Genomic DNA, 22,816 nt, shown 5'->3' with positions numbered 1-22,816 from the left:
CTACTCCAGAGATATACACACACAAATTCACACCCAGTACTACTACCCTTACCCCGCCACTGCTTCCTCTGACCTGAGGAAAAAGAATGCGGTCTCTGTCTCTAGGGTTAGTACAAAGACGGCAGGGCCCTGGCACTCTAGGGTTCTCAGATCAGGCGCTGGGTTCAGCGAGCTGACTGTTAATTCCATCACTGAGGCCAAACTCCAAAACACTGGCAAAGAATAGCCACATAACACAGAGTCAACAAACGGGTAGTGGCGGTTCCCCTTCTCCCTGTGTTCTGGAGACAGAAGACTTCCCAGCCTGAGGGATGAGCCCACAATCGTAGCTGAGCCTCTCCCATCGCATCCCCCACAGATAACGGCACGGGAACTACACCAGACTAACCCGGACCTTCACTGCCTTCCCAAACTGGAGGCGGCAGAAGCCGTTTCTGGCAGCTGGTTGACAGCTATACCAATTGTTTTTTATAATAAAAAACAATTATGACTCGAGAACACACCTAAAAATACAATTTACTGAGAGACAAGAGGACACATTATTTCCAAATAAGCCGGGGTCAAATTAAGAATGTACAAATCAAGCTTACGGATTTTCTGAATATTTGCTTCAAACAATAACCAAAACAACCACAAAAAAACCCTGTCATCATCCAGAGTTGAGAAATTACTTTGTACCTCTGACGTCCTTGATCTACACTGCTTTTCAGACCAAAAAATTTCAGTCTTTTATTTACTTATTTCCTGATTTCGAGAAAGAGCGAGCAAGTGAGCAGGTGAGCTGTGGAGAGGAGACAAAGGAGAGAGAGAGAGAGAGAGAGAGAGAGAGAATCTTAAGCAGGCTCCGCATTCAGCATGAAGCCCAACACGGGGTCAGTCCCACAACCCTGGGATCCTGACCTGAGCTGAAATCAAGAGTCAGAAACCAAGGGACCGCACCACCCAGGCGCCCCAATTTAGGTGTTTTAATTCAATGTCAACTCATCTCATTAGGCTTGGTTCTGTTAACAAAATTCTTTAATATCATGAGGATATAAGCAAAATATCAACTGATCATCGACACGAAGAAAAATCAGTAAGAGAAGGCAGAGGACTAGCGAGTATAAATCAGCCACATGGCATCCCATAAATTCCACCCTGGCATCACACACACCCCAGTGAATATGCAGGAAGGGTGAAACTGTTAGCACACGAGTAACATGGTAGAAGGGAGTCTTAAAGCCCACTTTAGGATGAGGTCAAGTGTTTCCAGACAGGATGATTTTGCTTGAACTGCACCCTGTTAGCCTTGAGTCTTCAGGCATCAAGCAGAATGGGCTTAAATCCCAGTTCCAACACCCTCCACACAGGAATAACCTATAGCACGGGTGCTAGCTCTGCATCTTGGTCTCCTCCTTTAGAGAATAGGATTGTCGTAGGAAGTGAGTAACAACGTATGTGAGGTGCTTCCCCGGTGCCTGGAACACGTAAGGTGACACACAGTTGCTACCTGCTTTACAGTCACCTGATGCACTATATACTACTGTACCGGAAAGGAAATTTATCTTAAAAATCTTCTATAAACCTCCTGATTCTCAGAGACTGAGAAGCAGTAGCAAGAATAAGAAATCTATTCCTTTTATTTGTACTCGACACTATTCATTGCTTTCCAACAACTTCAAGGTAATGTGTAAAGTACCTGCTACCATATGAAGTCTTGCTTTAATCTAGCAAATACGTAGACAGCATAGAACCAAGCAGAGGCAGGGGCACCTGGGGACTCAGTGGGTTCAGCACCCAACTCTTGATCTTGGCTCAGGTCATGATCTCAGGGTTTGTAAGACTGGGCCCTGTGTTGGCTCTGCACAGCGTGGAGCCTGCCTGGGATTCTGTCTCTGTCTCTCCCTCTCCCTCCCTCCCTTCCTCCCTCTCTCTCTCTCTCTCTGTCTGTCTCTCTCTCCCTCTCCCTGTCTCTCCCTATCTCTCTCTCTCTCTCTCTGTCTCTCTCTCTCCCTCTCCCTGTCTCTCTCTGTCTCACTCTCCCTCTCCCTGTCTCTCTCTTCTCAAAATAAATAAACTTAAAAAAAAAAAAAAAAAAGAACCCAAGTACTCACAGTTGTGCTTGAGGTGGTAGGTCACACATTTTAGTTAACAATTCTATGCACATTCAACTCTACTTCCAGAAAATCTAAAGGGTTAGATATAATACTAAAAGTTTCAAAATCTTCTAAGCAGAAGAAAATGATTCAAATTATCAGGGTTCATTTTAATAAAATGAAAGGCTATAAAATTTGTAAATATAAAATTTGTAAATATCAGAGAACTTCCACTTTTCTATTAAAAGACAACACATTTTGATAGAAAAAAAAATACCAGAATCCAAACTAAATGATTTGTAGGATAAATACAGTCAGGAGATGCCATTAATTTCCTTTTAAAATGTAATATCCATTTGCATTTGAATCAGCTGGCAAATCCACTGGAGAGGAAGGCCAGGTGACCCGTCTTCCCTCACCGGCACCCTCCCTGCATGCCAGTGCTCCAGTACGCCATGCTTCCACGAGGACAGGGACACGGCAAGAGCACATGCTCTCCAAACCTCCTCTGTGCTCTCATCCAGTACATGAGAAAATCACTTCACACCCCAACAGCAACTTCCCTTACTTCGTATCTGTTCCAAATGACACAGTGGGAGGAAGAAAGGATACGTAAAGGCGCCAGCTTGTGCACAGTCCGACAGAACCGCAAGTGTTGGGGAACTGAATATGCTACTTACCCGATAATTGTCCAAAATACTTGGGTTACTGAAATAAATGCTCTGATCTCTTGGACAAAAAGAATGACAGAGCCAATAGTCTGAACTGAAATTGCTAGACAGCCTTCTCCATTTGTTTTAGTTTATTACAGGCCTAAATTTTCTGCTACAAAACAAGTCAATCATTTTTTTGTTCCAGGTCAACTTGCTTTCACGTGGGTGTGATGTGAATACTAATAATCCCAGGCTCTGTTTCAAGGGTCTGGTGTTGCCACACCACTGTCGGCAACACAACAGCAACATCAGCATGAGGAAAAGGCAGTTTAATGTGAAGGTGGTTGCTAAAAATCCAAAAAGCTTTCACTAAATACGAAATCAGTTCCATCCTAAGTAAGATTATAATGCTAAATCTTCAAAAATGGACCTCATTGGTTTACAATTAATATGCTTTCTAACTGTTATTCACCACTGAAACTCCATGGAATGCTGAATTCATGTCGAATATATTTAATATTACTGACACAGAAATATGAACATTATAAAACATATTCCATCACCAATTAAAAACATATGTTAAGAATTATAGATGTTAGCTTTTAAAAAATGTTTTCAAGTGTTCACAATACAAAAGTATGTCTCAAGATAGGCAATAAAAAATTCCAGCTGGGCACTAAAATGTTAAGGATGTGAAGCCTTACAAGCTCTCCCCTAGTGCAATAAAACGTTGGCTTTAGCCTAACTTACACGTATTTTTAAAAGACAATGTGACTTAAAAGAAGTAACCCTAGCTAAACTTCACTTATACGTTACATCACTTTGGTACTCAACATTTACTGTATCTTCCCCTCCCTAATTACATTACAGAATATAGGACATAAAGATTTAAATCTCATCAGTAGATACAATGTATTACTAAAAATAAATAAGAATATATAAACTGAGGTGCAGATATATAGGTCAACAGTAAGAAATGCCCAATAAGCTACTATGTTTTGGAATGAGTAAGAAATTTTATATTATCTTTTGACTTAAACATTTTTCAGGAATAATATTTTATAGCCCATGTAGTTCCATAAGGATTTTGGTGACACCTTGAAGTAAGTGTAGGTCCATAATATTTTCACAAAGTATTCACAATCACAAATCACATTTAGTGTAGAGGTTTTAAAAGAAAAGTGAAAAAGCACTAAATATATTACAAGAAGAAGAATCGAAATGAAACTTTGCAACCTTAATATATTCACTAGAAAATAAATATTAAAACTACATTAAAAAACTAACCATGAAAATTCACTAACACAGAAATCAAAAAATAAATCCAATGATTAAAAAATAAAATATAAAACAATTACCATCAAGTAGATTTGTTCTGTAAAGCAAAGCCTATTCTTTAAAATACCAAGAAAACAAACAGATGGGGCAAATAAGGGAGGACAGTAAAAACAGACATTTAATAAAAATTCAGAGGCAGGAAATATTTACAAACCATAACTGGACAAAAAATAGAAAGACTGATAACATCCAGGGTTGAAAAGGATGCAAGGAAGGAGAGACCTCAATCCACCAAGACAGTAGCAGATAAACTAGGATGAGCCACATTACAGAATACACACGCTAAGAATAACGAGGTTAACATATTTATACTCATGACAAGATCCTGAGGACCCGTCGCATGAGAAGAGAGGCAACAGAAGAAAACACCTACCAAGGAAAACTGAAAACGTCAGCTAGGTGTACATGTGCACGTGAAGAGAAAGGACAGGGACCGTACGGAGCCGATTGAGCGTGGGACAGGCCAAGTCTAACGCAGCGACCGCAGGCAGGAGCGACCGAGCGTTTTCTCTATAGGTCCACCAAGTTGGAAACTCTTCAAGAAAATACGTTTCAGTTCGTGTACTAACAGTTTTTAAGTATCATGTGAGCTAATATATAGTACACGTTAGAGACGTGAGATCAAGGATCGATGAAACTCTACTGCTGTGTCATCCTCAGACCTAGAACCCTAACATATTAGTGACCAAACGGACTTTGACGTCATCTGCTTATAATTTGTCGTGTGTACAAGTTAAAACTCAGGGCCAAACAGGTGATTCTTTGAACGGCACCTAGAATACACATACACTGTACAGACACCTGAAGAGAAATCTCCACGGTTCTCATTAAGGAAAAACTGCAGAAATGCCCAGCTGTAACTCTCACCTTCCGGTAACAGCCCTTGGAATTTGAAAGATTTATTCAGTCTCCAGTAAAGATCATCAACATTATCACTCTAATCATAAAAATTACTATCCCTTTCTACAGAATGTAGTAACTAGATCTTTTTCAAGATTTTCTGAGAATGCTATATAACTGTGCCATAACAACTCTATTTCTCTCACTTAATTGTCTTTACAAAGCCCTTCCTCAACATATCTCAACCAATACCCAAAAACTGACACTTGAAAAAAAAATCTTAAAGTACAAAGCCTCTGTGTTTTCTACAACATTCCTAATTTTCTAAAATATGTTTCATTTTCTATTCCTTGGGGCCCTTTTAATATGAAGATGTCTATGACGTTCATGTCTCAGGATCAGGTTCCAGGAAGAGAAACCAAGTTTGCCCCCAAGCAATTTCAAGAGAGATTTCTGATTGCAACAGCTGTGTAGACACAGTGCCACACAACAGACCCCATGACAAACGTGGTCCAAAATGTCAGCAGTACTGAGGCGGAGAGACCCGAGCTAGGAGATGACTCATCACAAGGTCCTGCGGCAGCTACGGGCTCGTTCAGAAGGAAGGGAGATAACCCTCCGCACTCGTCATTCTCCTACCACATCCCAGAAAGCCAGAAGACGCCCCACGTAGCAATGAATGTTACTCTGGGAAAATATCAGAAAGGCCTATTTCAATATGTTTCCAGTTGGGAAAGGATTCCACAATTTCACTGTAAGACTGTATTAAATACAAGTTCAGGTAGTATTTTATACATGAAAAAATAATATTTCTTACCTTAAACAGACAACGGCATATATATTCATAGACCATATGTTTTAATGAGCTGATAAGAGACTGGATTCTCCGTTCTGTACTTTCGGAATCCTGTAGATTACAATTTGAAAACTGAAAAACCATTAAAAAATTTATAAACAGTTAAATGATACCCCATAGCTTAATCACACTTATAAAATGTTCCTCCAGACTCAAAGCTGATTCTAGAATAATTATCTTTGTCAATCAACTTAAGGGACTAAATAATACAGGGACTAAATAATTATTTCCAATAATACAGTATGAATTGAATTTGACCATACCACTCTGATACCTAATGGCATTAAAAGTACTGCTTTCGTAGGGGTTAAACACATTTCATTACTCACATTATAATTATCAATCAAGTCCTGAAACGGTGTGACCACAATTTTCTCATCCTCAATATAAGAACCTAAACGATCTTAAACCATGGTCTTCGCGTTAACTAACGATGAACACGAACACTGATGTTGATGCTGTTTAGAAATCATACCACCTGTAGTTTTTTTGTTTTTGTTTTTTTTTTATCTGTTTCTGTACTTCCATTGTACAGGATTGCCATGATTTGAGAAATACCACTAATGGTGATTTCCTTTGACAACTCAAGAGGAGAAGAAGGATGTCAAGGCTGGTCTTTCTCTAAGTGTCATGTGATTTTTCATGTCACCTCAGGGAGCATTTGCAGCCCACATGCCTTGAAAACTTCAATTTTGGTATAATATTTAGGCTTAACTTCCTCCCTTCCTTGTGATTTTAATGGACAAGGAAAAAGCCTAGTAAAGTAATTTTAACAGTTTAGAGAAAGATATCCAGGATAAGCCGTGCAATGTGTGAAACTGGTACAAAACTAATGAACCAGCGCTCAAATCCGTCAGACCTCGGTTTCGGGCCTTGTTAGCAGCATGTTCTGAGGCAGCTCATTGTTTCTGGTTCACGTGGCAGACATCGTCTTCGTTTCACTATTAACAAAGGTCACATGTGAAATGGACCCCTGGATCCACTGAGAGACCCCACTACAAGATTTAATGCATTTCCAAGACACTGGAAATCAAGTTTTTTACTCTACATCTTCAAGATTCTATTGCTTTTTAAAGTAAATTCAAACATGCACGCACACACACACACACACACACACACACACACACAGGTCAGTGGTATTCGATAACCATGCTACTGAAGAAGTGCGGTTACCGAGGAGACGCTGGGCTACACACTTTTGTAAGGAGCACAGAATAACCAATGATCTCTTTGGGTTTAGTCAGAACTGCTAACCTAGTTACCAGTTCTCATACTAGTGAACTCACTTTTAATGTGATTATTTTTTGACTAAAGGATAAAGAAACATCTAAAACAAACCTATACTTGCATACTTTCTAAGTAATTTATGAGAAACTTTTAATGAAAAATTATTCAAAGATCTATATAATCCATTGTTGGTTAAGAGACTGAAAAGGACACTGTTGCTGCCTCAGTCTACTGCACCAATGGCACGTGCTTCCACAGGTAGGGAGATGGCAACTGTGTAACGGCTCACAAACGTGCACTTTTGTGCCAGTCGTCCGTGTCTAGGAATTTACCCAGGGGAAAAACGAGAGAAGGAAAACAATGGAAAAGAGAAAAACCACAAGTTTCTATAGCTGTCTTAAAACATGGCCAGATTCTTTGTCACTCCTCCTGACCACAGGCAGGTTTGTGACAGCTTCCACCACACACAACACAGCATGAGGGACACCCACCCGGGGCCAGGTCGTGAAGGTTCTGCCTTACCGAGCAGAAGACACACGTTGGTCCCCCAGATGTCCCACCAGGAACGCACTGCTCCCCGCAGTGAGGAAGCCCAGCAGAGACGGTACGTCAGTCAGCAGCCCTCCCACCAGCCCCAGGCACCAGATTTGCCAGTAAAGACTCCCTGTCTCCCCCTCCAGTCCCACCTGAGGCCCCAAACATGGTGAAAGAGATAAGCCATCTCTGCTCCACCCTGACCAAATTCCCCACAGGATCCACGAGCAGAAGAAAAACACCACCAAGACTGGGGTAATATGCTATTCAGCACAGATAAGCAGACAGTGTCCATACAGCACCTGGTTACACGAAGTACTGTACAGCCTCACCATTTCTCAAAAAGACCGCAGGTTCCTGTATATGACGTGAAAGTTGTCTGTGATATACTGACACTTACTTTCAAGACCATGTGATACCTGTGGGTTAAAACAACCTATATCCATTCACGTTCCCTTCCTTCTACGAGCACATACACTTGTTACGTAGCATACACTTCTGCAGCCCCGATAACTAGAACAATCCCTGGAATGTAGCAAAGCCTCAAATGACGAACGTGTATGAAACGTGTATGAAATGTTCAATGTTCTTTTCTCCAAGTGAGGAGATTATGTAGACAATTTCTCTTTCTACCATTTTTAATGATACTCTATTACATGTTAATTTGTACTCAGAATTTAAAACATTTCCATTCAAAGGAGTGTCACACTGGGGTAGTTTGTAAGAACATAAAATACACTAAGGAGCCCGTTTCTTTAAATATGGCTTAAAATTGTTACGTGGGGTCTTCTAAAACGTAATTCTAAACAAGTTTTCTCAGGAAATTACTGTTACAAATTAAGTACGTAGTAAAGTGATCTCTCCTATTCAGTATCAGCTACGGGGCAAGCAAAAGTGTACCTGTTTGTTGTGCAGAGCCCGCTGGAATAGTCGGAGAAATGCAGCCAAACTGAAACGGTACATGTTGTTAATTTTGGCCAAGTCGGAGATGATGAAGAACATCTTGCTGGCGCTCTCAGCCAGGGGAAGGTACGCATCCCGCTCCTGCGGACCACAGGCGGGGCAGGAAAACACCTCAGCAGTAGCGCCTTACTGCCACCCACAGACTGCCGCACCCATGTGAGCCCCCCCGGACAACCAAGGAAGAGGACCAATTTTATAACTAACAGGAACAATAGGGCCCAGTTTTTCTTATTTTTATAGAACAGAGGGCAACGTATTTAGATAATTATCTGCCTCTCCAATTAAAATCGCCTACAGAGGTAGAAGTGGCTCACGGTGGATCGGAATGAGGACCACCAGCACCTACATTAGGGAAAGGGTACGAAGACAGGCCACACAGTTGTGATCAGAAATTAAGTGACAAGAGTGTACATTCCAAAAGAGAACCAGCATAGTAATAAAAAGGGCACCGTGCTACAATCCCTGCAGGAGAGGAAAGTTACAGCTGTGAATCACATGTGTGTGCAGATGGACGGACCAGACAGTCTACAGGTGTCCACACCAAATACCAAAAAGCACCTAGCACTGTTGGACATAAGCACAGAACAAGCCAGTGTCCATGGGGACCTTCGCTCTGACAGAAAGTAAAGGGTGATTAAATGGCCTCTAGGCTCTGAATGGGACTCTGAGGAGGTTCTCCATGGCACTGTCATTCTGATCCGAGCACCAGGATTACAAATACGGTATTAGTAAAATTATGTGTGTGACTCAGCAACGCCTGTTCAGAAAGAGAAGGTCAGAAAGTCCAAAACCCTTGTGTGGTAAGATCAGAAATGACAGGTGTAACATCTGCCGAGCTTAGCCCTGGGACAGAAAACGAGGTGGCTGGATGAGAATCGGGCTGTAAATCTGTTCGTGCTTTGGTTTCCAAAGAGCCCTTCCTGTAAGAAAAGACTTAAAAAGTAACGATATGTAAGGGTACAATTTGAGCAAGGGCTGAAAAGTACTCCAAGGAAACGTGAAAAGGTCACTGAGATGACTGGCAAAGAATTAAAGGATGTCCCTGAGAGCTGTGGTCAGGCTGGAGCCTGGAGATTCACAGTCACATACATCTGTTTGGGGGTGTTTTTCCTCAAGCAAAGTTCAATCACTAGAAGGCAGGAGAAGACAGGATATATTTATGTTACGGATTTGGGTTAGAATTTGGCAAAAGGAACTATCAAAAGAATAAGCCAAAAAGCAATTTGAGCATTTACAAGAAAATAGTTCAGATCATCACAATCATGGGGTCCAAGATGAGTAGGGAAGAAAAATGTTGTTAGTGGAAAAAACACCTGAAAACTCTCAATTAATATACTAAACATGCTTTAATTTTAAAAAGCTCCGGGAATGGCAAAGTTGGCTATTTGTAAACATTAATTTTCAACTTCAGTACAGACTGGAGCTGCAGAACGTGAGCCAGTGTGACGCCAGAAATCAGCAGAAGGCAGCGGCGCGTATTATTGATGCCGCAGGCACCACACCAGCCCCTCTGGGGCAGGAAGGAGCACCCCCAAGGCTCCGGGGCTTTGAAGTGCTTTCTATTTTGTAATCGTCATTCCCCTCAGGTCCTCATTCAACACTTTTTAATCAGATTAACATAAAAGGTGAAGAAAACATGATAGAAGACCACAAAAGAAAGGAAATAATTACTTGGTCAAGAGAAATCTGGAGTCTGTAAGATTCTTTAAGTGACTCTTGAATAAGTGCACTGCTTGCTTTCGTCTGATTCAGAGATTCAATCAAATCTTTATTTTCCAAAATATTCCCTTGAGATGTGGCAAGAGTCTGTAGCAAAAATTAACAAAGTAACATGAATAGTGTTATACGTATTAAAATAAAAGAAGCCCATATTAGCTACCATTAATTTGATGGTTTTTATGAAAACTTACATTATTTTAAAAGAAATTCAACATTTTATAGTTTATAAGAATGGTACAGTAAATCATGATACACTACACGCATATGTATTAATTTTAGCAATCTAATAAAAACTACTTAAAGGTACAGAATAAATCATAATAATTTCATGCTGCATTTTAATGCCATTCGAAATTCGGAGCATGCAATAAATATTAGTGAAATAATGCAATAAAAAGACAGTAATACATAAAAATCACTTGTCTTACACATTACTATTACTCCTTAAGATCTTGTATCCCAAGATACCTACTTTTTTCTCTTTGAAGTCTGATTTTAAGATATATATTCACATCCCTGACACAACCAAAAACATGCTGAAGGCACTATTAAAAAATACTGCTAATTATATTCATTAAAAATGTAATACAAGAAAGTTTCCTGAATAACTATATCTTACCTCTAAAAGAGATTCCTCAAGCTTGGCTAACTGTATTTTCTTATCTTCTTCCTGTTGTAACAGTTTTGTTTTCTGTTCCTCTAGGTCAGGTTTCTCATGCTGAATAGTTAAAGCCAAAAGCTTAAAAAAAAATTTTTTTGTTTTAAATCAAAATTATTCTAGTGATGAAGTTCAAACAAAACAAACTTCCCACACACAGGTCTTATGTTTGACCAAATATCACAATAATTATTATATTATGTACCTCATTTGATTCTTTCGAGTTAAACATGAGACACTTCACAATTATTTCTGACCAGAAAAAGAGGCAAAATAGTTACACTGCTCAATAAAGTATTAAATATTACAGGACACCTGTAAGTAATTGTATTACTTATCAATATGTAATTCTTAGTTCTAAACTTATAAAATTAGATTAAATATATAAAAAACATGGAAACTAGTTTTTTAATGGTAAGCATTCATATAAAGAAATTAAAAAATAACTTCCTTAAAAGACTGTGTCATCAAAATTGCAATGAGATACCATTTCAGGTCCACTAGGATGGCTACAATTAATAAGACAGATGTTGGCCAGATGGGGAGAAAGGAGAATCGTCACACACTGTTGGTGGAAAAGTAAAAGAGTGCAGTCACTTTGGAACAGTTTGTCCTTCAAAATATTAGACATAGAGTTACCATAAACCCTCAAGTCCACTAAAAAAATAAAAACTTTTTTAAAAAGTAAGTAAAAAACACTGAATTGTACACTTTAAATCGATGAATTGTATGATATGTGAATTGAATCTTAATAAAGTTATTTTTACAAAGCAACGTCGGGGCGCCTGAGTGGCTCAGTCGGTTAAGCGTCCGACTTCGGCTCAGGTCATGATCTCACGGTTCATGGATTTGAGCCCTGAGACGGGCTCTGTGCTGTCAGTGTGGAATCAGTGTGGAATCTGCTTGGGATTCTCTCTCTCTGTCCCTACTCTACTCTCTCCCCCTCTCTCTGCCCCTACTCCGCTGATGCCCTCTGTCTAAAAATAAACAAATAAACTTTAAAAAAGATTAACAAGTCAACAGGCACAATGTCTTTAAAAAGAGAGTGAGGAAGGAACTCTGTAAATAAAAATCTAGATATAAAAACTCACTCTGAGATTCATAAAATATTCTGAAGTGCAGTAAGTCATACACAGATGCAGGGAATTCAAAGACGCCTATATTCTAGTGGGGAAAAAATGTCACATGAGGAATCAGACACCCTTGCTCCCCTAGCCAAGTAAGTCAATGAAATGCAATTTTCACAGTGAAACCTCAGTTTTCACCATTAAAAAAGAAAAAGTAGCTGATCTTAGTCTATGATCCTTCTTTCTCTTCAATTCCACTACACACGACGGAAACCGGCCATAAAACCAAAGGCAGCAGCTTGATGTTAACGACAAGTGTCTCATGCAAAGGATAAAGGAAACCTGAATGCTTTACTACTCTAACTCACAAATACATTTTCAAGGTGTTTCCTGAAGTTTACATGCTCATCAGCTTCTCGAGACAGACTCCAACAAGGAATCATGTATTCACAGAGCTACAGAAGATGTCCCAGGCGGCGCACCGCCCACCTGCACGCACCTGGCCTCGCAATCCACTTCTAGTGGTGGTGAAGTTAACCTCCGTAACGATGGCAGCTGCGTCCGGCGGGATGAAGGGGTTGGGGTTTCTTGTTGACAAGAAAAGGCGGAATTCTTCATTGTAGTCGATAATTTTGTCACCTATTTGTACCACGTAACGTGGTCCTATGTTTTAAAAATGAAATTATCAGTTGGCTTCAGTATTCTATCTTTTGCTACATGACATTAAAAAGTATAATGTATATTTTCTGGTATTTCTAAATAGTTGGTAGTTTATAGGCTTTTCAGTAGAGTATGAAACAGCAACAGGCTACCCAAGAGACTATTAACCAGAATGCCCTATAAATCAGCTCTTATACAAATAGGGATAAACAATGATATCCATTATACATCATGTACAGTGGAATGAATCAACAATTATACCATAACTTACAATTTTAATTTTACAACTAATTTATTTTTAAGAACAAAATACATGTTTTCAAAGATTTTCAAAGGTTAAGAAAAATACTGGACAGAATTTTTGAGAACCTCAGAATAGATTTAAATTTTTTACTTAAAAACTTCAAGTTAATATGAAAATAATTCAATGAGCACTTTATGGAGAATGGTCTACCTCTGTCCAAAAATCTATCAAAACAATGTTGAACCAGAGTCATTATCAGAGAAACCCAAATTTAAAAGATCAATGAAATACTTCTACATTCACTGGAATGGTTCAAGGTAATTTAAGCAGGATAAATGAAAAGAAAACCAGTCTGAAGGACATCATAATCAAACCACTGAAAACCAATGACCAAGAAAAATTCTAAAGCATCTAGAGAAAAATGGCACTTCACTTACAAAAGAGCAAGAATAAACTCAGCAGGTGACCTCTCAACAGGAATGACATAAACTAGAAGACGAAGGAATAAAAACCCAAAAGTGCTAAAGAAAATAAAAACCAACCCCAAGTTCCATGTCAGGCAGAAAAAAAAATATCCTTCAAAAATAAAAGAAGTTTGTTTCCAGTGGACCTTCACTCAATGAAGCACAAAAGGAAACAGTTCAGACAGAAGCCACATAACTGAGATGGGCACTAAGAGCACTCCCACCACCAGGAGCACCGGCTGACAGCCAACGGGCAGAGTGCGGAGTCAGGACATCGCAGTCTGACGCTAACACAACACTGGATGTTAACTACACTGGAAGTAAAATGTAGAAAAAGAAAAACAACCTCGCTGGAAACAAGATAATGAAATGCTGGCAGAATTTCAGAGAAGTAGAAAGGATAAATGTGTGGACGTACGGACTTGAAGAACAATAATTATCACGTGGGCCATAGAGATAATGCAAAGACAGGCAGGGGATACGTGGCGTTAAAGTGCACAGGAGAGAAGTGGCAAAGTATTTATTTGTATTAAAATGGTAAGTCCAAGATATATATTGTTATATGCAGGATGACCATTAAAAATATACAGAAAATGTTTTAACAACAAAAAAAATCATGTCAATTAGAAAACTGTATCAGGTATTCTATGACAAGGTCAGCTGCATTGACTTACATGACATATTAGGGCAGCGTGGTGACTGAAAATGCAAAACCAAACGACAAACTGCTAATGAGAGGCACCCTTTAGAAACAAGACCAACAGAAAATTGAAAGTAAAAGAATAAATAAAAGAAGTGAAAGTAGTACAAAAACTAGCCTCCCAAAATATTGTAACCATTCTAATATCAGACTCTAAAACCTGATACACTTCTGAAGAAAAGGAAGGACGTTTCATAATGGTAAAGAAAAGAATCCAAACAGGAAAATATCACATTTTCAAATATGTATGTATCCTGAAACACAGCTTCAAAATACTTAAAGCAAAAACTGAAGAAACTATATAAAAACGAAACAAATTCAAAATCATAGAGCCTTTAAGAAATCTCTCAACAAATCATAGAAAAAAACAAAATATAGCAGATAACACTACAACTAATAAACTTAACTGACTTTAGAAAAAAATTTAAACGAAGAGCAAATTTCACATAATTTTCATTTGTACATGGAACACACATGAAAATTAACCAATGTCCAATCACAGAGAAAGCTTCAACAGGAGGTAAACAAGTGAGTAGTTCAGAGTAAGCTCCTTGGCCATGAAAGAGTTATGCTGAAAATCAACAACAAAAAAGGAATCTAAAAAAACTCCAACTACCTGGAAATTATATAACAACAAAAGAGCCAAGTAATCTGACGAATCAAAGAAGAAGTCAAAACTTATGGTACGAAGCTGACAAAGGGCTGAGAGGGAAATTTACAGACATAAATGCATATATTAAAAAACAGATTGAATATCAATATTTTGAATTTCATCTCAAGAATCTATCAAAAAAACCACCAAAGGAAATCTAAGGCAGTAACAGGAATGAAATAATGAAGAGCAAAGACCCAGTTTAAAAATACAATGAGGGGCGCCTGGGTGGCTCAGTTGGCTAAGCGTCCGACTTCGGCTCAGGTTACGATCTCACAGCCCGTGAGTTCGAGCCCCGCGTCAGGCTCTGGGCTGATGGCTCAGAGCCTGGAGCCTGCTTCTGATTCTGTGTCTCCCTCTCTCTCTGCCCTTCCCCCGTTCATGCTCTGTCTCTCTGTGTCTCAAAAATAAATAAACGTTAAAAAAAAATTTTTAAAAATACAATGAAAAACACTGACAACATTAAAAGTTGGTATTTCGAAAAGATTAGTAAAACTGATAAACACTTATCAAAGACTAATGGAGGAAAAAAAAGAAAAAAAATTATTAATGTCAAGAAACAAGGAGACATCATTACAAAGCCAACTGAAATTACAAAGTTATGAGAACATTATGTAAAAAATACACCAAAACATTTGACAATTTGGATGAAATGAACAAATGTTTGAAAATACACAGAACTTTAGCAAGCCTGACATACACACAAATTATAGGACACAAACATACAAAATAAATCCAGTGCTTAAAGGTCCTCAGCTCACATTTGCTGCCAATCTGCAACCAAAGACAGATCATCCTAAGAAAACGTGCTGTCTTGGCAAGAGGGTATTGGCCACCTGTTACAGGACTGGGGCTTATGTTAGGCGACTGAAAGACGGTTCAAGGGAAGTGTGGTTTGCTGGGGAACGGATGCTATCAGAAACAGCAGCCAATTCTGTGACTGGTATCTTAATAACGTTTATCTAGGAGATGAGAGAAATGGAGGGGGACTACGTTATAAATGGTTAAAAAAAAATCAGAAGTCACCAAATTAGCTGGGAGACGAAGATGTCTGGTTATTTTTCTGGTACGGGGAGTACCCTTGATTCTGCGCCTAGACATGAGGACGGTCACAGGAGGAGCCATGGGATGTTGGTGCTGTGGAACGAGGCACGTGCACCAGGACAACAGCACAGCCAGGCCACAAGAGCCAGGCCAGTGCGATGGGACTCAGGGCCTCGCTCCTTCTTTCCCGTTGACGCAGCGTGAGAATGCAAGCAAAATTATCCATCCTGCTGCACGTCAGGCCCGTGGTCATCCTCACTGAGGAGGGCGGCCAAATAGGGGGCTTCTGGGGTGCAGACACAGGTCTATGTCTTGATCTGAACGCTTACAAAGGTGTATTCTGTTTGTAAAAATGCATAAACTGTACACATGCATGTGTATATTTTAATAAAATGTTAAAATTGAAAAATAACTGGTCTTCTCTGGTAAGTAGAACTAGTCATGAGGAGGGGAGGAACGGAACTCAGCTGCCATTCTGCACTATTTGATTTTGTCAACTAGGCATGTATTATTTTGATACAGAATTTTAAAAAAATGCCCAAAGGAAATGGTTCATTGTCCCAAAAGGACCCTTATGTATAAGCCCTATATCATAATGCCCAACACAGTCTCAACTGCATCAAGTCTTGACTTACACTGGAGTTAGCCTATGGAGTAGAGAATAAAGTTAATTTTTTTTCTTCTGGACACAAAATCTTTACTGTACTTTAGAGAACTATGGAGACAGAATGACTAGGAATAAGCACAAAATTTGGTTGCCTGCTCTCTTTCCAGGGAAAGTCCCAATTTATTTGTTCAGTATCTCAGTTCCAATCCTGATCCACGTTCGAGAATACTGTTTGGTTTGGTTTCATCAACATTTATAACAGATATGGACACTGTATACAGTATACCCCCACAGGCCCAAACTCTCCAGAAATTTATCATCATCTGAGCTAGATAAATCCAAAGTACCATGTCAACTGTCCTATGGGCCCAAACATCCTATTATATGGATAACCTTTTGGTAATGGTCTCCACCAACAGAACTGCCCACATTGTATTCAATACCATCCAAGCCCAAATGACTAAAGATGAATAGGACTTAAGTGAGGACAAATACAAAACCCTGCCAATCAAATAACCAAAGCGACACTGCCCAAGCAAGTTAAGAATAAACTGCTGTCTCTATAACTACCATATACAAAGAGAGAGAATAACGATTCCTTTCTTGGCCTACTATAAGCAGCATCTTTCATTCCTGGAATTTTTACAAAAGCCTATGTATCTGGTCAACAAACGTGTGGCTGGTTTTGAAAGGCTGCTCCTGCAAAACTGCAAAAGGCAACTTTGGAAGAAATCTGAGCAAGTGTAAAACACTGCTGCCTTTGACCCGGTGTCCTTCAGATGCACAGCATTACAGACGTCTGCAATCTCACATAAGAAAATCCAAAGGCATGCTACAGCCCATACACTATCCATAGACAAAATTTCTGGGAATCCAGAGCAGTGAGGATCCTGTCCAATGAGCTGACTTCAGGGAGCATTCGGGGTTTTTTTGTTTTTTTTTTTAATTTTATTTTTTATTTTTTTAAATTTACAACCAAATTAGTTAGCATATAGTGCAACAATGATTTCAGGAGTAGATTCCTTAGTGCCCCTTACCCATTCAGCCCATCCCTCCTCCCACAACCCCTCCAGTAACCCTCAGTTCGCTCTCCATATTTATGAGTCTCTTCTGTTTTGTCCCCCTCCCTGTTTTTATATTATTTTTTTTCCCTTCCCTTATGATCATCTGTTTTGTCTCTTAAAGTCCTCATATGAGTGAAGTCATATGATTTTTGTCTTTCTCTGACTAATTTCACTTAGCATAATATCAGGGAGTGTTCTTGGCAATAAGGCCATGGTGACAGTTACTAAAATACAACAGTGCAGTTGATTTATGAGTCAGAACGAGTGAGCTAACTTAGCATTATTCAACTTCAACACTCCTGGAAATTTGTGCTGGAAAACCATTTCTTGGAAGGAGAGGTCCTGAGCATTTTAAGAGGTCTCTGCCATAGACCACCCAAACTGTTGCAACCAAAAATGTCCCCAGGCCTTGCCAAATGCCCTCTGGGGGACAACATCACTCCTGTTTGAGAAGCAGTGGTCTGGCTGTGTTCAGGTCCTGGGTCCAGTTGGGCCACCAGGGAGACATACCCATATGGAGAACCAGCCACGAGAAACAGATACAACGACTGATCACAAACTTCATCTCTGTTGTACATACAAATGCCCGTATGCTTCTAAAAGGAAGCATCCAGACTAAAAAGCCAACCAGAATGTTCAGTTTTCATCTCTACAATAATTCCCGATCCAGACCCAACCCCAAAATGGAAATGAAATAACCACTGGACTGAAACAATCAATGAAAAATGCTTTTGACGTCTGTTATTAGCAAAACTTATACTATCTGCCCACCACACCAGCCTCTCCCTCAACAACTTCCAAGAGGCTGGCTTGTCCACAGTCTTTAGTTGCTTACCAACTGCAAACTGGCACATGGACCTTCTGCTTGGGCAGAGTCACGAGGCACGCGTGACTCCGGAAGTAAAAACAACGAGAATCTGAAGAGGAGCTGTCCCTTGCCCTTCTTTTCCATCAGTACACATTTGAAGGGATTTCTGAACAGCATAAATGTAAGGAGGAAAAGTACATTCCAATCCTACCATCTGTGCTGACTGACCTCAGTATGTAGACAGGCAGTTCATACTTAGATTAGGGACAGGGGATGTAACTAAAATTGGACACAGACTGTTTAATGTGGTTCTAGGACAGCCATCCTCTGTCCCCAAAGGAAACATATGATGACAAAATGGCAATTCACGGGCAACTCAACATGCTGGAAGACAACAATCTGAAATATATGCAAAGAGGATAAAAGATTCCAACTACTGTGAAGTGCAACCCTGGGAGAAAGGCAGAAAAAATAAGTTAAGGGCAGAGACGAACTCTCTTTCCCTAATACTGAAATAAACAGACTAACCCAAACAGCCATGCACAGCCAGGGGGAAGAGGGGTTCATAATGTGAACCGCTCAGGATGTGAAATATGTAACTCTGCACCAGATCCAACTTCAAGGGACCTTGTCAACACCCCTTCTCAGATGATGCTACGGACACTGCCAACACCCAACACCAGTCACAGCTGACAGAGGCTCAGATTCAGGGAGCCTTCAAGGGCCAAACAGGCTGAAGGGACAAATCCAGATGGCCCTAAAGCTTCATTCCCACCTCCCCTTTAAGACAGAATAGCAGGAGCTGGTCAACAGATCTGAGGAAGGACCAGTAAAGAAGAGACGAACTGAGACCGGAGACTGATGTCGAAGGTTACTCCAGGTCACAAGGGCCCCTACCAAAGCTCGCTTCACAACACACAGCCACTGGCAGCCCAAGCACACTGATGTGCAAAACAGCAAGTGATCTATGAATGCGTTTTTCGCTCTGTCCCTGGTTTGCCCAATGACTCCAGTTTCTATTTAAACCTTGCGGCGTGAACATAAATGCTGTAGTGGCAGTGATGTGTGTGGTATGAATCAGGACAATACGGTCTCGAGTTTAAATGCATTCCTTTCTACTCGCCAAAGGCTGGCTCAGGTACCTACAAAGCAGTCCTGAGACTGGGCCACCCCCACACCATCCTGCTTACGAGATGGGCCCCTAAGAGGATTCTGGGAATTTGGATTTGGGGAGGGTTCTTACCTTACCCAGAACATGGTGGAAGAGTGGCTCACTGCGTTTTCACTGTTTGTACAAATAATGTGGTTTGTGCTGAACACTTGCGTTTTTGTTTGGGGAAACCGGAAATCTGCCACATGCCAGGCCGAATGAGCTTACATACTTAGACCCCAGTGGGGCATCTGGGTGGCTCAATAGGTTAAGCTACCAACTTCAGCTCTGCGGTTTGTGGGTTCAAGCCCTGCACAGGGCTCTGTGCTGACCGCTCCAAGCCTGGAGCCTGCTTCAGATTCTGTCTCCCTCTCTCTGCCGCTCCCCCACTCATGCTCTGTCTCTGTCTCTCTCAAGAATAAACAAACATTAAAAAAAAAATTACCCCCAGTAAAAACTAGGGTCTGAGTTTGTACGCAGTAAGCTTCCTTGGTATATGACATTTCACAACCTGGTCCTGGGAGAGTAAGCACTTCCTGTGTGACTCCAATGGCAGAGGACTTAGAGGCCTGCACCTTGTTTCTGGACTCCTGACCTCACTTATGGTCCGTTTTCTCTTTGCTGATTTGCTTTCTATCTTTTCCCTGCAAACAATCTCAGCCCTGAGTGTGACTGTTCCGACCAACTGTGTTCCAGAAGACCCCGACACGGCGCCCCCCCCCCTCAGCCTTCCCCCCCACCTCCCGGCCACGTCACTCCAGCCAGGGGCAGCCCAGAGACCCCGACACAGCTCCCCCCAGAGTCACTCCAACTGGGAGCAGCCCGGACACCCCAACACAGCGCCCCCCTCGCCCCCCCACCCGTGTCACTCCAGCCGGAAGCGCCCGGGACACCCCGACACAGCACCCCCCCTCCGCAAAGGCACTTCAAGAATTCATTTACTTGCCACAGACTAGGAGGACATGCTCATATTCCCCCTGAAAAGTTTCCATTTGGTTAGATTTGGTAGCAAGACAGAGAAAGGTCAAAGTTAGTTATGAAGCTAATTACTTTCGAAATTTTAAAAATAGCCATTTTGTGGAAACTGTCAAATATTTACCTTGAGCGACCAGATCTCGTCTCAATAACGGATAGAGAACAGCTTCTACACCGTCAATCTCCTGTATAATAAGGGTTTTCCCAAACCGCACTGCCAGCTCGAGAGCTGTGATAAAGTTACTATCCTGAGGGAATAAAAAGAATACGTATTAATTCCTTTAGTACCTTAATATTTACAAATGTCCTCAAAGATAATGAAGGAAGATGTTAATAAGAATAATATAAATATTTTAAAATTTAGTACGCATGTTAATAATTCAAATTATTCATGATTGTGTTTCTAGTTTTAAGTACTTGGTGATGAATCATTAGAGTCAAATAGATTATCAAATAGATTTCATAATTTAAACACACATAAAAAATAAAGATTTTTACAATAACAATAAAAAAGCTTGATTTTTCGGGGCGCCTGGGTGGCGCAGTCGGTTAAGCGTCCGACTTCAGCCAGGTCACGATCTCGCGGTCCGTGAGTTCGAGCCCCGCGTCGGGCTCTGGGCTGATGGCTCAGAGCCTGGAGCCTGTTTCCGATTCTGTGTTTCCCTCTCTCTCTGCCCCTCCCCTGTTCATGCTCTGTCTCTCTCTGTCCCAAAAATAAAATAATAAAAACATTGAAAAAAAAAAAAAAAAAAAAGCTTGATTTTTCAATCTGCTACTAGAATTTAAAATTTCAACTTGATGCACAATTATTTTTTTATTTTTATTTTTTTTTGCTTATGTTCAAAATCAAACACTGAATGGAAGAGGAAAGGCAAATGATGACTTCTAGTGAACTTTTCTTGTGAAAACAACCTCTGGACAAAAATCTATAATCATGCAAGAATTTTAAGGCTTTCTAGCTAGCAAAAGAGTTTTAAACCTCCAACTATGGTTATAAAAATGAAATATTTGGAATCATAATTATTAAAGTCTCCTCCTGTAAACCCAAGTGGCATTAAAGTCTTTTTAAATGTTTACTTGTTTATTTTGAGAAAGAGAGAGACAGTGTGGGTGGGGAGGGGCAGGGAGAAAAAGAGAGAGATACCCAGAACAGGTTCCATGTTGTCAAAGCAGAGCCCAATGTGGGGCTTGATCCCACAAACTGTGAGACCATGAGCTGAGCTGAAATCAAGGATTGGATGTTTAAACCAACTGAGCCTCCCAGCTGTCCATAAAGTATTTTATATATTGCATTATATATATACATATTTATATATATACTGTATATAGTATTATATATATACATATACATATATATCGTATATAGATAGTATTTTATATATATACGCACATATATATATATATATATATATATATATACATATACATACATACTTAATACACACAAATCAGGTAAATACCTCCATTTTAAAAATGAAATACGTTTTAAAGAGAGAACTGGTCAAGCACCTGAAGAATATCTATGAAAATCATGGGGCACCTGGGTGGCTCAGTTGGTTAAGCATCTGACTCTTGATTTCAGCTCAGGTCATGATCTCACAGTTCATGAGTTTGAGCCCTACTTCAGGCTCTATGTTGATAGCATGGAGCCTGCCTAGGATTCTCTGTCTCTGTTTCTGTCTCTCTCTATCTCTCTGCCCCTCCTCCACTTGCTGTCTCTCAAAAATTAACATCTTTTTTAAAATGTTTAAAAAAATTTTTAAAGAAAATTAATCATACACTAGGCCTTCTTCAAACAAAACAAAATAAAATCTGACCCCAGATAATTTCCTCAGCAAGATAAATATGACAGTGAGAAGTCACTCCCCCCAAAAGACTATGACTACATTTCACTGAGCAGCATGTCAAATCTTGGACATAGTGGAGATGCTTGTTGGTGAGGGTGAGGAGCAGGAGACAGTAAGAGGCATTGAGAGAAACCACATGAATGCTAGAAGTCCAGGAGACTTTCTCCAAGTGGAGTTAGGGACTTTCATTTCTGTGGGATCCTATACTGATGTCTTTAGTTGTAATTTAGTGTGAATTCTTATTTAATAGTCTCTCCAGCTACCAGACTGGTATCTCCTTGAGGGCAGGGATGGTGAATGTGTCACTCACCAGTAAATTCCCAGGTCTTACATTAATGCTCAGCACACGTGAGGAATCAAGCAAATATTCTCCTCCCGTTTTTACAAATGAGAAAAACAAAGCTAAAATCATTATCTTTGTTTCCCCAGGTCCCAAGCCAGGTAAGTTACAGCAGTAAGCCTATGTTTTGTGAATACGGACCCAGAATTCTGTTACCATAAGATGCTATCCCTAGTCAGCAGCTCAATTATAAGTACTACACACCTGCTGGTTAATAACTTCCAATCTTGAGTCTTTCAAATGTGTCTTCAACCACTCTGTAGCTCGAGAAGAAGGGTCTATAAGGAATGGGCATACTTGACTCTAGTTTCAAAAAAAAGAAAAAAATTAT

The 22,816-nt window shown here is 40.1% G+C and overlaps 1 protein-coding gene across 9 annotated transcripts in view; it reads right to left on the bottom strand.

Moving 5' to 3' along the window:
- Nucleotides 1-22,816, bottom strand: part of DYNC2H1 (dynein cytoplasmic 2 heavy chain 1) — a 347,574-nt gene that overhangs the window by 178,154 nt on the left and 146,604 nt on the right. For 4 of the 9 annotated variants that reach the window (XM_043579184.1, XM_043579187.1, XM_043579186.1 and 1 more), the window contains 7 exons: nucleotides 22,690-22,788; nucleotides 20,423-20,546; nucleotides 12,430-12,593; nucleotides 10,825-10,944; nucleotides 10,158-10,292; nucleotides 8,424-8,567; nucleotides 5,724-5,834 (listed from right to left, as the gene is read on the bottom strand). In XM_043579184.1, the coding sequence (XP_043435119.1) occupies nucleotides 5,724-5,834; nucleotides 8,424-8,567; nucleotides 10,158-10,292; nucleotides 10,825-10,944; nucleotides 12,430-12,593; nucleotides 20,423-20,546; nucleotides 22,690-22,788 (897 nt within the window). Of the gene's footprint in view, nucleotides 1-5,723; nucleotides 5,835-8,423; nucleotides 8,568-10,157; nucleotides 10,293-10,824; nucleotides 10,945-11,284; nucleotides 11,429-12,429; nucleotides 12,594-20,422; nucleotides 20,547-22,689; nucleotides 22,789-22,816 lie in introns of those variants that run through there. The other 5 variants (XM_043579185.1, XM_043579188.1, XM_043579191.1 and 2 more) reach the window with 2 other exon arrangements.

This window comes from Prionailurus bengalensis, chromosome D1 (assembly GCF_016509475.1).
Source record: "Prionailurus bengalensis isolate Pbe53 chromosome D1, Fcat_Pben_1.1_paternal_pri, whole genome shotgun sequence".
NCBI lineage: Eukaryota > Metazoa > Chordata > Mammalia > Carnivora > Felidae > Prionailurus > Prionailurus bengalensis.
Note: the sequence above shows the minus strand (reverse complement) of the source record. Positions and strands in the feature narration are given on the sequence as shown.